The 14,059-nt window shown below is 41.7% G+C and overlaps 1 protein-coding gene across 1 annotated transcript in view; it reads left to right on the top strand.

Moving 5' to 3' along the window:
• The first annotated feature begins 7,881 nt into the window (after nt 1-7,881).
• SLC27A2 (solute carrier family 27 member 2) overlaps nt 7,882-14,059 on the top strand; it is a 48,053-nt gene continuing 41,875 nt past the window's right edge. The window contains exon 1 of the mRNA XM_011355181.1: nt 7,882-8,359. Coding sequence (XP_011353483.1) covers nt 7,882-8,359 — 478 coding nt within the window. The remainder of the gene's footprint in view (nt 8,360-14,059) is intronic.

A 14,059-nucleotide genomic window follows, 5' to 3' on the forward strand; every position in this document is an offset into this window, starting at 1 on the left:
ATATGGTGCTTGGTCTTGTTAAGTCAGTTATTGTTACTTCCTCAGGTTAAGATCCCTCATGCCCCAGCCCAGCCCAGTGCTATCATGAATCCATATGTGGACCCCATCAGCTAACTAGAAAGTGGGAAGCAGCAAGAGAAAAGACTAAAGAGTAGGGGAACCCCACAGCTTGGTGCCTGCTTGCAGGCCCCAGGCCGCCTCCCAAGCCTTCAAATATGTGGCTTTGGGCAGTTAGACTAATTGTAGATCCACCTAGCTGCTGGGATGAACCTGTGAATGGAAGATACTTAGATCCTCTGGCCTAAAAGAGCCATGGAAGGCTGTGATTGATATCAAATAGTACTTTTTGCAAGATCTGTTCAGTCATGGATATGGCATTTACCTCTATAATTCCTGAAGATAGCTGCCAGCCAGTTCCTAATGTAAATTAGAATGAATCTTGCTGTTTAGTTTATTTTTCAATTTTGTCTATTTTTTAACCTGTTTTTAAAATCATGATTGAACATAATTGAACTAAGAATGAAGAGTTTAAGATAATTATAGTAGAGAATTTTTAAGTAACTTTAGGTTTAAAAATACATTTTATTGAATCTTAAAATTATTTTTAACATTTGCTGTCCATAGCATCTTGTATGATTTAAGAATAGATTGATTCAGGGTCAGAGTCTCCTGTTCTCTGTAAAATATTAAATTACTGCGGGATAAACAGGATTGAGAATTAGATTTTAAAAGTTAAATTAGTATGACCTGAAAAGTAAATCCATTTAAAAGATTTCTGCAGGAGACTGTACAAAGCATGCTCCATAGCTCTTTCTAAGTAGGTTTATCCCTTTTCCGGAACGCTGGCTTATGCATTCCTTATTCCTGGGGTGTTACTGCCATCTAGTGGAAAGTTTACTAAATGTGCAATAAATGCTTTCTCAGGGCTAATTTTTCCCCCCTCCACTCTCACACCCATTCTTTTCTTTTTCTCTTTCTCTCTGTCCTAGATGCCCTCAGGTGCACCCAGAATAGAAAATGTTTGGTTATTCATTTGGAATTTCCTTGTAATGTGAGGCTTTCTACCAATAAGACAACAATATTTCTATTCAGCCAGAACTGATTTGTCAGAACTGCATGTAGGAGAAAATTGAAATTAAAATATCTTTGTATAAATGAAAAAATCAAGGTGAAAAATAAAAAGCATGCATGGCATGCTACCTTTTGTAAGAAAGAAGGTGAAATAAGAAAATATGTGTTTACGATATATGTCAATTCAATCTAAATAAAGCTGGGGAGAAAAATATGTGCTATTTTTACACCATGAAATGCAGGAAAGATAAACCAGAAACTAATGGTATTGGTTACCTAAAGGGAAAAAATGGAAATAAGTAAAAAAGATAGAGAAAACAATGAAACTACAGGTTTTCTTCATTATCCAAAACTAGAGTATTCCTATGAAACCTTTTGTAAGCCAAAATGGCGTAAAGCAAAGAGACAATTATCGTTCATTTAAATACAACATATTTTTTTTTGACCATTCTTAGATCCCAAATTTGATGCACTCATAATGTCTTTATGTCATTCACCATGATCAAAATTTGTAATTACATCCAGTTTTACACTAAGCATGACACCCTTACAAGCTCTCTTAGGCTTTTCTGGTACCTTAGGACATATCTTGCTAACAGTTGCACAAAATAAACCTACATAAAGCACAAATGCTCACAGACACAGTTCAAAGCTTTGGCTGCTTGAAGCTGAGCGTAATTCCTGGAGAAGCTTGGCAGTGCCATGCCCACAACTCCGGGTGTGTATTGCCTCCATAACAGCTCGCTGCAAAACAAACATTGAACATTATTTTTACTTCTCACCATTTTTCATAAAAGTAAAAATCCTCTTTGGATTTCTTTTGGTTAGCATCAACAAGTACAAATGTAGGTCTTTCATAAAAGTGAAGTGGCATAAGGCAAACTTTCAAAAGATAGAGGATACCTGCACTCTGATTTTTTTTATAGTTTTGACTTTTGAACCATGTAAATGTTTACAATTTCAAAATATAAAATTAAATAAACAGGTTGTGAGGACTCTAAACTAAACAAAAACAGAAATGAATCAATTTAAGCATGATCACATCAATAATATGACTACTTTTTTAAAAAAACTATTTCTAGTAATTTTTTAATGTAAAACTCTAACTTCCCACCCTTAGGGGATGTTCTAAGAATAATAAGAACTTCAAGAAAACCTTGAATTTAACCTGGTAAGTTTGTTGTTGGCAGTGGTATTGATGTAATAAATCTGAAACTATTTTTTGTGTGTATTTTAGAATGCCAAATAAATAAATGTATTGTTGGTATCGAGAACCAGTTTTTTGTTTTGTTTTGTTTTGTTTTTTTAAGATATAGGAAAGAAGGAAAGAATAAGGAAAGAAGCAAACCCTATGGCATTGGATTAGGGAATTAGAGGTAAAAGTACAAATTCATGGCTTTAAAAAGTATATATTTCCAAGCTTTGTCCATTTAAAAGCCTAGAAGGAATGACTAACTTATCTGTAACAAGTAGTACAGCTTATACCCTGATCTCAGTGTGTAAATACCAGAATCCAACAGAAGGAAGCATTGTCCCATAGAAAAATGGCTCATTCCAGCGCTGTACAAGGTGATCCTGGAACATATTCTTGTTTCAGGACATAGGAACACACTCAAAGACCAATGCAGATACGCAAAAGGACACAGCAGCCAGCCAAGGTAAATAATTAAAAGGAATTACGGGCTGAACTTTTTAAAAATCTATTAGTCTGTATCTGTCCTTTAAAAAAGAGAGGGGAGAGGGAAAAAAATGCTTTTTATACCAGCACCTAAGTAAGAATCAGAAAACTTGGGTCATAGTCCTCACTCCATAATTGACTTGCTGTGCGTAGCCTTCAGCACATTGGTTAACCTCCCTGAATCTTAATTCACTCATCTGAAAATGTGAGCAATAATATCTGCCCTACCTGTTCCACTCTGAAGTAGCATGCATCTAATATACTTAAAATAAGTGCTAACTGAATAAATTAATAAGCGAGTGACTAAATAAATACATTCCTCTGGAGATATTCAGTATATCTATCGAATCAGATGTGGAACTCAGGAGAAACTGAGTACTTAGACTTGAAAGTCCTCAGCATTCATAGGAAAAGATGAAGCCACCTAAAAAGAGATGGAGAGAATAAAGTTGAAGACACAACCCTAAGAAACTTTTACATTTAAGAACTAGACAGGAGGATAAGAGAAGGAAAAATAGGAGCAAGGGGGAAAGGAGTAAAGAATTTATCAGCACATTCAGGGTTGGAGAAGAGTGCATTGTGACTGGGAGGGGGAGTTGTGGGTTGTGGTGGGATATTTAAAGAAGAGAGAGAAGGTCGTTGAACAAGTTGAAAATAAATTTTGCGAAGCACACATGAGAAACAGTAATCATTTCAGTAGGATTTTTCCCTCTGTTAGAATTCAACACAAAATCAAAATCATTCTGATCAGGACTAATTAGAAAAAACAACTTTTTCTCAAATTGTATTTTGTCTTGATTGTGTAGTTAGCAAGCACAACTGGGATGCCAGAAAAAGGGGAATGCTGCTCCCTCATGTCTAATGCCAACAACCAATTGTTCCCAGTCTCTCTTCTCCCTCACTCTACAAAAGAGAGACCAATCTCAACATATGCCCTTTCTACCAAACTCTTGCCATTTTCTTCTCTGAATACCTACATATTCTGTACATCTATACCCAAATGTCACCATGCTAGGCATTCGACAGGATGGCAGGCATCCACATTTTAAAAAATGTGATTGATTCACGGTAGACAACGTAGTCCAAGATGAACCTTCCTATAAACCACTGAACGAGTCAGTCATACAACTTTCCCATTTGTAGTAAGTAATGTCACAAAAGCTACATGCTTCATAACCTATACATTTCTGTTGACACTAGTCCGTGTGCATTAGATGCCTCGAAGCCTACAAAATTAACACAAGGCACTACGAGAGCTCAGGTAATTTACCTAAGGGTACTTGGCCAATACATGGCAAATGAGGACTTGAACCCAGGTTCTCTGCTTTAAGTCTCATGTTCTCTTCCATTACTTCATCCCATGACGTTGAATTCTAGCTGGGAAAACCAATGGGCATGAAACAATCAAGAAGAGCCATGCTGTGTGGTGGGTTTGTAAGTTCAGTACAAGGGACAGATCCACTTAGGCCGGAGAATTTAAAAGAAAAGGTTTTTGGAACACTCTTTCCATGTGAAGTCTACATGGAAGTCCAGCAGGTAAAACAGATATAGATGTAGCTGCTCTGATTGGAGCTGGGGTAGGGTTTCATAGGCCCTTTCCTATGCTCTCCAATGAATTCTCCTTGCAACTTTTCAGAAGTCTTGAGGCTCTGCTTAGCAGTTTGGAAACCATTGGGCTAAATCAGTTATCTAAATATAGCCCCTGGACCAGCAGTGACTTCTTAGACATGTGAATTCTTTGATCCCACCCACGACTTTTTGAATCAGAAATTCAGGAGCTGGGGCTTAGCAAACTGTGTTTTAGCATGTTCTCTGGGTAATTTGATACCCCAAAAATTTGAGAACCAGCGGACTACTTCATCTCCATAAAGCAAATCGGAGGAAGCCATCTTCTTCTGTGCTTTGAAAGAACATTTGAGATTGAGATAGGGGACTTTAAAGGGAATTGGAAACTGCCACTGAGAGGCTTTCTCTAAAACATCAGCAGAGAATGGATGAATTTGGGTAAAGCAGCAGGGAAGTCCTGACCAAGGCTAGCAAGTTTTGGCGTGCACTCCCAGTGGTCACATCCGTCCTCTGAACTCCTCCTGACTGCCTCAGAATAGGAGAGAAGAGAGTGGGTATTAGAGGTAACCTAGCATTCTGTGCAGAAAGTTTAGGAAAAGAGGAGTATAAGAGGCCACATTGAAGTGATTGGCCATGAGGGAACTAGACTTAATGAAGGTAACAGGCCCAGTGGATGTGGGAACATGGGAGAGGTGGGGATTAGGCAGCTTCGCTAAAGGTAAGGGGACGGAGAAGTTCCATGTTTGAGATCTCAGTGCTCAAACGATCCTGTTATATCCAAGCCCAAGATGTGGCCCTACATCATGCTTCACTGTTGAATTTATATTGCTAAATGGACAATCTTGCACAGAAACAATTTCTATTTGACATAATAAACCAAAAAAAGTCATATTTTCCTGCTTTCAAAAATATTTCAATTTCTGTCTTTTTTATATGTTGATGTAATATTGTCTTTATCCTATCTTGAAAAAGACCATACTTTCTTTTTGATGTGTATTTTTCCTTTTTTGTATATTTTTGTGGCAAAATGTACATAACAAAATCAACCATTTTAATAATTTTTAAATGTACAGTTTAGTTATACTTTTCTTTTAGGTGCTAAAAATTTCACTTTTATGAAATAATAATAAAAAACTGTGCCTGGTTGGGGAAGGAAGCCGTTTTTACTTGAAAAATTAAAAAGTTGGCACTTTATTTGGGGTTCCTAACTTTGTTTTGATGCTACTGGACTGAGAAATCCAAGTATCTATGAACCACTGTCTTAAAGGAGAGCTAGGATTTAGAGGGGTGGAGAGTTCAGGCGGGGAAAGAGGCGAGAACAAAGCCATAGAGAGAGGAATGTGCAGGGCATTTTTCGAAGAGTGTACAGGAAGCATGCAACCCGGAGGGGTTAGCAGCCATCTTTGGATCATGACTAGAGAGCCTATGTGAGAACAGAGGAGGTGGAGCAGAGAAACGGTGAAAGGAAAACTGGGTCCAGGTCCCAGCACTTACACCACGGATGAAGGCCTCCCTGAAGCCTATTCTAGCCCTGGACTCTGCAGTTACTGCTTAAATTCCTGTTTCTGTTTAAGCCAGTTTGAGTCTGGTTTCCTTTCACTTGCAGCTGAAGAACCACTGATGCACAAGACTAAAATGATCCTCGGAACCAGGGAGAAGAAAGTGGGCATTTGTGGTCATCTAGCACTCTGGAAGGCAGGTGCTAAAGGACAAAAGGAGGGGAGTCCGGGGGGCTTTCAACGTGACTAGCCACGAAGGGCTGGCATTGGGATGGAAAAGGAGGGCTAGCTCTGAGCTTCTATATGAAAGAAGGGGTGTCCTCCAGAATGGTTTCTGTCCTGAGCCCCACTTGTATTAACACTACTGCCTTCTCTTCAGGGATAAGGAAGGCCACCAACTACTCCCCAGGGAAATGATGCAAACGGTCACTTAGTTGGTAGCCGGAACCGTGAAAGAGTTGGGGAAAGGTAGAGAAAGAGTTGCCTGAGCAGATTCCAAGGGTGAAAAAGGAGGCGGGGGGGAGTTAAAAATGGAGGAGGGGTACATTGTGAAAAAAAGAAAGAAAGAGTGAAAATTGCAGAAGTAAAAAAGAGAATGTGGATAGAAACGTGGAGAATAGGAGGATAGCAGAACATGGTTGCTAAGAGTGGGCCCCGGGACCAAACAGATACCAGTCCCAAAACCTATGCCTCGTCTACTGTCTTAATTCACTTCTAATTCTTCTAAGCATTTCTTTACTCTCCATAGATGAGCATGAAAGTGCCACCTTTAGATGACTGTGAGGCTTCAAAAATATAATACAGGGAAGCCCATAGCAGAGTGTCTGGCAGGAGTAGGCATTCTCATTTGTATCTCATAAGAATAAGATGGATGAATGAGGAGACAAGAGAGGAAGAAAGTAAAACACTGTTCCACTCAGATCCTGACCCTCCTCAGTAGCAAGCAGCGAGTATTTAGTCTGTACAGAAGCACTAAGGAAAATTAAAAGGATCACACTAGAAGAAATGGTTTTTGAGAAACGCCAATAACGTTTACTTAATCTCCTCTCCCTTGTCCTATTCCCTGACACTGCTACTTAGTGTTGAATTGGGCTGACAATAGTGGAGAATCTTCAATATACAAAGGGGTGGAGATCACTTAACTGAACAAAATATTAAAACAAATCAAGATACCGTCAGGGCTTGATTTCAGTTGGCAAAGTGTGGCACTTCGCCAAATCTGGGCTACCTAGGCCAGGCGGGGTAATTCGAACTAGAGGGATCTCTCCTTACCCACCGTCCAGGGGCTGGATGAGCTGGACGTGGCAATCACAGGCGTTTTTGTTCTACCTTTAAATCTTCGTCTCAGGAGACCGGCTGGTAATTGAGCTGGGACTGGGCGAGGGAAGGAGGTTGCAAATCCGACAAACAAAGAGAGACCAGGCTGAAAGCCTCCAGGACCAGGAAGGAGAGATGGGATTCTGATTTGGCAATGCACCTGGGACCCGCTACTAAGAAACAACAGGACTGTCTCCCATTTATAAAGCACTTTGTTGATAGTAATGTGATCTCTCTATAAGGCACTCTATTAATGGTAGCGATAAATAATAGTCCTACGTCGGCAGTATCTCCTCCAATCTTCTCAACATCCGCTAAGCGCATCTTATCACCACTTTTATAAGGAAACTGTGGCTCCGAGGCGTAAAGTACTTTGGTCACAACTCAAGAGAGTCCAGACTTGACCCCAGACCTTCAGATTCCAGTGGAGCAGTGGCCGAGACTCGGCCAGTCGCAAAGTCACTGAAAGACGACCTCAGGGGAGGTCCAGGAGCGCTGGTGGCTGCACTCCACGAAGGGGCGGGCTCAATCGGCAGGTAGCGCCCAGAACCTCCGGCAGGCCACACGCCGCTCCACCCGCCAGGAAGCCCGCGAAAGCCCTGGCAGCCGGGCATTCCGCGGTCACGCTAGCCTGGCTGTCCGCCCCCCGCGCAGCCCGCCCGCCGTCAGTCAGCAGCCGGTCCCGCCGCCACGCTGCACGACCGCAGTGCGCCCTCTGCCCTCGCCGGGACGGGGGGCCCCGCTACCATCATGCTGCTCGCCATCTACACGGCCCTGGCGGGTCTGCTGCTCCTGCCGCTTGTGGTGAATCTCTGCTGCCCCTACTTCTTCCAGGACACGAGCTACTTCCTGCGGTTGGTACGCTTGATCCGGCGGCTGAAGAGCTACGAGCAGCGGCGGCCGGTGCGCACCATCTTGCAGGTCTTTCTGGAGAAAGCGCGCCAGACCCCGCACAAGCCTTTTCTGCTTTTCCGCGATGAGACATACACCTACGCTCAGGTGGACCAACGCAGCAATCAAGTGGCGCGAACGCTGCGCAACCACCTCGGCCTGCGCCAAGGAGAATGCGTGGCGATCTTCATGGGCAATGAACCGGCCTACGTGTGGCTGTGGCTGGGGCTGGCCAAGCTGGGCTGCGCCATGTCGTGCCTCAACTACAACATCCGCGCTGAGTCCCTGTTGCACTGCTTCCAGTGCTGCGGGGCGAAGGTGCTACTGGCCTCACCAGGTGAGCCTGGGGACCGCTAAGCCCTGGCATTAATTAGGCTCCTCCATGCCTAGACGAACCAGTCACAGCGTAGCATAGGGGGTTGGAGGTATAGATTCGGATCGGGTCTGGAGGTGTAGAAGGAGGGGATGGCAACCCTTCCTCAAAATGCTCATTAATGATCATTAGAACCACTTGTTGTGGAAGCTGACTGTGCTGGGCACTATTAAGCACTAAACATACAGTGTTGCTTTAAATCTTCACAACAGGTAGGATTTACTATTGGACTTGATAGATGAGACCACCGAGGCCAGAGAAATGAAGCCTTATATCCCAGTTCACAGAACTGGGAACGCGGGAAGAGAGGAGGGAGAGTTGCCAGGGCTATTTACAGCCAGAGTCCAACCTCTTAGCCAAGACTGACAATGTGTTAAAATGCAGAAAGTCTTGACTGTAGATCCACCAAAACTGTTCTCACCTCTCCTGCTGGATTGGCTGTGTGATCATGGGAAAGTCATTTCCCTTATCTGACCCTTGGTTTCCTCTTCTGTAAAGAGGTGGTCTTCAAGGCTGCTTCCAGCCCTCAAGTGCTGTTAGCCTCCCTGGATTCTCAACACAGAGAGAAGGTAACCCTACTTAGTCCCCAAGGAGAAGATGGTAGGGATCTGCTGCAGTGCCCTGGTGAGCCCCTACTACATCTATAGCAATAGTGACCTTTGTCTCTGTTGTTACCTCCTGCCACATTTCAACAAGACATGAAATGGTAACTTCAAGCTACAATGGTGACCATCAGGCATCAGTCCAGGAGGAAACCAAGAACCTGGTACCCACAGGGCTGCTGGGTTTTCCTTCCCAGAAAGCTTGTCTCTGCACTTAAATAAGAGCAGTTGCTTCTCTGTCAATAAGAGAAGGCCTAGCCAGGTGCAGGCTGAAAGACATGGAGGAAGAGGGAGTCAGGAAGCGTTACCTTCTGGAATGTCTTTCTGTACCATGCCCTATGCTGGATGCTTTTATTACCCTGAGAGATAGCATATCATTACTCCGTGACCCCTGTTATACAGTTGATGAAACCAAGGCTTAAAATTCCAACCTATATCCTCTACATGGCTGTAAAGTATTAAATCTGGAAGGAATCAAGCATCCATCTGCTCTCCCACTTTATTTCATAGCTGAGGAAGCTGAGGCAAGCAAAGCAATTTGCCTAGTATAACAGAAAGATGAGATGTCTGATCACTTGTGAGAAGCCAGGAAACTTACACACCTGTTTCATGTGGCATAAAATAAATAATTCAAAATATGAAGGCTTTGCATAAAAGTTTAAAAACAGGGACAGTTTTAAAGGCCACCAAGTTGTTTGAAGGGGATAATCCTTTCAACAAAACTCCCCAAAATTTCTAACTAGAAATTGCCTGCAAACAGAGACAACATCACTACTTAGTAACTGGAAGACTCTCTTAAATCTATGACTTTACCAGTCTATTCAGAGGGAAGTTATTTGCACAATGACCTCTGTACCACTTCAGGAGGGGCTGAAATACTGTTAAACAGCATGGTTAAACAGGCACTGCTAAACAACAGGAATGTGTCTTAAGAAATACATCTATCAGCGATTTTGTCATTGGTGTGAACATCACAGAGTGTACTTAGACAAACATAGATGGCATAGCCTACCACAAACACCTAGGCTGTATGATATACCACTGTCGTATATGCAGTTTACCGTTGACCAAACTGTCATTACACAGCACACATGACTGTATCCCAGATCCCCTGTGAGGAAGTTCAAGGACTTGGAGTTTTGTTGGCATAGAAGTTTGGGTTTAAATGACTATAATAGAGTTGGTTCTGTAATCACATCAGAAATACAACCTGATATCTTCTCCACCCAGGCAACAGTCCTCTGCCATTAACATTATGTTTAGGTTAGTGTACTTGGAGAATGTAATTAAATTTCAATATTCAGATCAAATTTGAACCAGACTTTTCAGTGGACCTGTGGCACTCTCTGGCATGACCTTTGAGAAAGGCCACACATTTTCAAACTATTCACTTTTTCCAAATCACTGAGAGACCATTGCGCACCATGCAGAATTACGCTCTGAATAGAAACAGTTACTGCAAATGGGGTAACACAGGATCCAAAGCTGCATGCTTAGTAAATGTGCCCAGGTGTAAATGCGTCGAATTGACTGATTCTTAGAATTCTTTAAATTTGGAAGGAATCTTAGAGATATTCTAATCCTATTATCCTCCAACTTTGAAGAGTGTGTTATACTTCAATGAAAACTTTAGAAAATAAACTTTAATGAGTATACAAATCATGTAGGAAGCTTATTTTGAAAAAACTGATTCTTTAACTCCATTCTCAAAAAACATTGTTTCAGTGGGACTATATATTTGTATAATAAGGATGTATATTTGTATAACAAGACCCACCCCACCCCCTAATGATTTTGAAGCAAATGGTCTGAGGACTAGACTTTGAGAAACAATCAGTCTAGTTTCCACTTGTTTTATAGCTGAATAAGCAAAGATCCAGAACGGTTAATATCACTTGCCTAAGGTCACATGGTCAATTATCAACAGAGAGCTGAGGACAGGACCCAGATTTTTTTCTTACTTCCAGGGTACTTTTTATTCTATTAGACCATCTGAACATGGTACATAAAGGTGAGGAGTTTTAGAACTATTGGAGTGGTGACAATTTAATAGGGTTTGATTGTGGGCTTTGAATGTCAGACTCAGGGCTGGGGAGCTAATAAGAACACTTGAGTTCCAACTGTGTCAAATTCTGGAGTGTGTGTAAAGGACCAGGACAGCGGTATTAATCATGAGGACTAGGCCATTTGTCATAAATTTAGGGGACCTGTAAAATTTAACAGGGCTCAATTTGCTATTGGGAATTTCAGTTCCCAATTATTTCTTCAGAATTTGCTATACTTACCAAAAGTCAAAGATTCACAAACACCCCCCTGAACCTAGCAGAAACACCTGTCTCTCGGAGAATATGATCTTCTCTCTGGTACATTTCAGGATCCTTCTCTGTGACCAGGTACGGTATAAATAATCACATGGGGAAATTGCCTTCACTGATTTGAACCCATATTAGTTTTGTTGATAGAAACCAACTTGTTGGTCTGATAGTTTTCAAGCAACTTCCCAAACATAGACTATGAAGAAGACAGGAAAGCACGTTTAGTTTCATACAACATAGGATATTTTGTAAACACATCCATAGAAGCCCCCAAAATAGTAAATTTGCTTTGTTTCCATTTATGCTAACATTAAGATCATCACTAACCTAGCTCTTCTACTGTCAAGATCACTGTCAAGGTGTATACTACCTGACTCATCTTAGCCATGCAAGGCTTCCGTGGTGAGGCACTAGTCTTGTACAAGGCTTTAGTAACAGTTAAAGATGCTTTCTATTGCAAGACTGAGATCCAGAGAGGTTATAAAATGTTCCAGATTACCTTTGACCTGGTTTTGCAAGGTTAGAGGAAACAAAATTGGGCCTCCTTAAAGCAATGTGATAAAGCAATGCTTCCAAATAATTTTCAAAAGTATTGCATTATTAAAAGTTCTGAAACAAGAGAATTTCATTATAAAACTAGTGTCGGGATCAAGGAGAAGTCTTGTCACAAAGACTTTTGAGGTTAGATTGAGGAAAGCAGATGGAACAACAATTTAATTTCAAATCAAATCATTTAGAGAGTCCCCACAAGGTACAAGCTGGTTGCCATGGTGGGATAGGGAGTTAAGAAGATGAATTAGTTCAAGGATCTTACAGTCCATTGAAAGAACTAAGCCACATACACAAATGACTGTGACACCCAGGAGAATGTGATAAGTATGCTGGGGAAACTACAAAGTGCTATGGCGAAGAAAGAGCAGAGGGAGAAGGCTTTTCGGGGGCACTTGGGCAAGTGCAGTTGGGGAGGAAGCATTCCAGGCAAGAGGAGCCCAAAGGCAGTTTTCGTCAGCGCCTCACAGTGAGATTCTTCATTAAAGAGTTTTACTGTGTAAGGTCAACAGCAGGCTGGACTTAAGTAATAGTAATTTTTAAAGCTGGTACTGAGGAGACTCCACTGTTAAGAAAAATAGGGACTCAGAGAATCCAAGGAACGGCCAACGGTAGCAGCCTCACTTCCATGGAAGGAGATAATTTCCCAGTTCAAATGTTAGTCGAGGATCAGGGAACAGAGATAATCTCATCTCCACTCCTCTGATCTCTCTGGGCTGCCCAAAGAATAACTTAGGTGAGTTGCTTCAATGTCCTTTGTCTCCAAGGTTTAAAATTCTCTCACATGTCTTTGAATAATGCCCTAGTAATATGTAGCAAATAGTAGTCAATAAATGTATGTTGTATTAATGAGTTCCACCATTCTGGTTGGTTGTAACAGGCTTTCTACTCTAGAACTTAGGGACTACTGGGCTGAGCATAAGGGCATAAAAAATAACAACAACAACAAAAAAAATCAGCTTTATTCTGATTTGAGAAAATCCATTTAGACCCAGTGTCCCTGAGGCCCGGCCTCACCCTACCCCAGACTTGTTTACCTCTGACAGTGGGCTATAGGAGAGAGGTACCCTTGCTGGGTCTCATTGCCAGAGATAGAACTGATGATGAGTACCAGATGGCTGGGACCATAGCAGGGAGGGTCTGTGTGTAGGATGGTAGGGGACAGACATTAAATGAGTAGTGTATTAATGGGCTAAGTTCCCAGCCAGGTAGCCCAAGGTCTGAATGGAGAGGTAGCTTAAAGATATTCTACTATATTTTTCTTCTTGGCCTGTTTATAACTAAAGTTTGCAAGAGGGGTGGTTATACATCTCCATTCAGAAACAAACTAGAACTTCACTAGCATATTTGGGAACATTCAACAGTTCATTTTCTTTGGAAACAAGAAGGGAATGAAGAGGTTAAAAAATAAACTCTAATAAATCAGCTGTTAATATTATTGAATCTGGAGCAGGAAAGAGTTCAGATTATTCTGCATGATGAGTTAAGTGGCCAATATTTAAAAAGGTTGTCCCCCACAGCCTCTGAGAAATAAGAAAGTAGATAGTTGGTCGACAAGTGACATGGTTGCTTATGGATATCAAGTGATAACAATTAGGTAAGGCCTGGTATGACCTGATAACCTCATGAAAAGGAATTACCCTTGATTCCTGTTTAGAAAACATGAGCACACATCCGCAAGAACTTTAACAGAAAGAAATAAAAAATAATGTTATTGTAGAAACAGGGTTACTGGTACCTATAACACGGGCTTGTTAAAATTATGTAAAGCGATGTATACAAAGCTATTATACAAACTGTTCCATACAAGTAAAAATTTCAAATCTTTGTTATCAGTAAGAATGAAAGGTGTAGCAAATACTGAGGGGCTCATTCCTCAGCCATTGGAAGCATTAGCCACTGTCGACTGTCAGCTGAGACCCTTTCCAGGACTTGCCCTTGATAGAAGAGGGCCACTTTGCCCAAGGTCAAGCATTACCATTTCCCACCTGCATCCAATGGGCAGGCATGAAAGTAGAGCCCACTTCCCTTAATTTGGGACAACCACAAAGGGCTATCCCAGGCCCAGAGTCCCCATAGAATCAGAGGATCAGTTGAGGGAGGCCACTGTGTGACTGCATCACAGTTTGAATTCTCTCTCAATCCAATCTATTGCCCCAGCAACCTCACAGGTGTCATGCTCGAAAGCACGCCTTCAC

Source organism: Pteropus vampyrus, unplaced genomic scaffold (assembly GCF_000151845.1).
Source record: "Pteropus vampyrus isolate Shadow unplaced genomic scaffold, Pvam_2.0 Scaffold19, whole genome shotgun sequence".
Taxonomy (NCBI): Eukaryota; Metazoa; Chordata; class Mammalia; order Chiroptera; family Pteropodidae; genus Pteropus; species Pteropus vampyrus.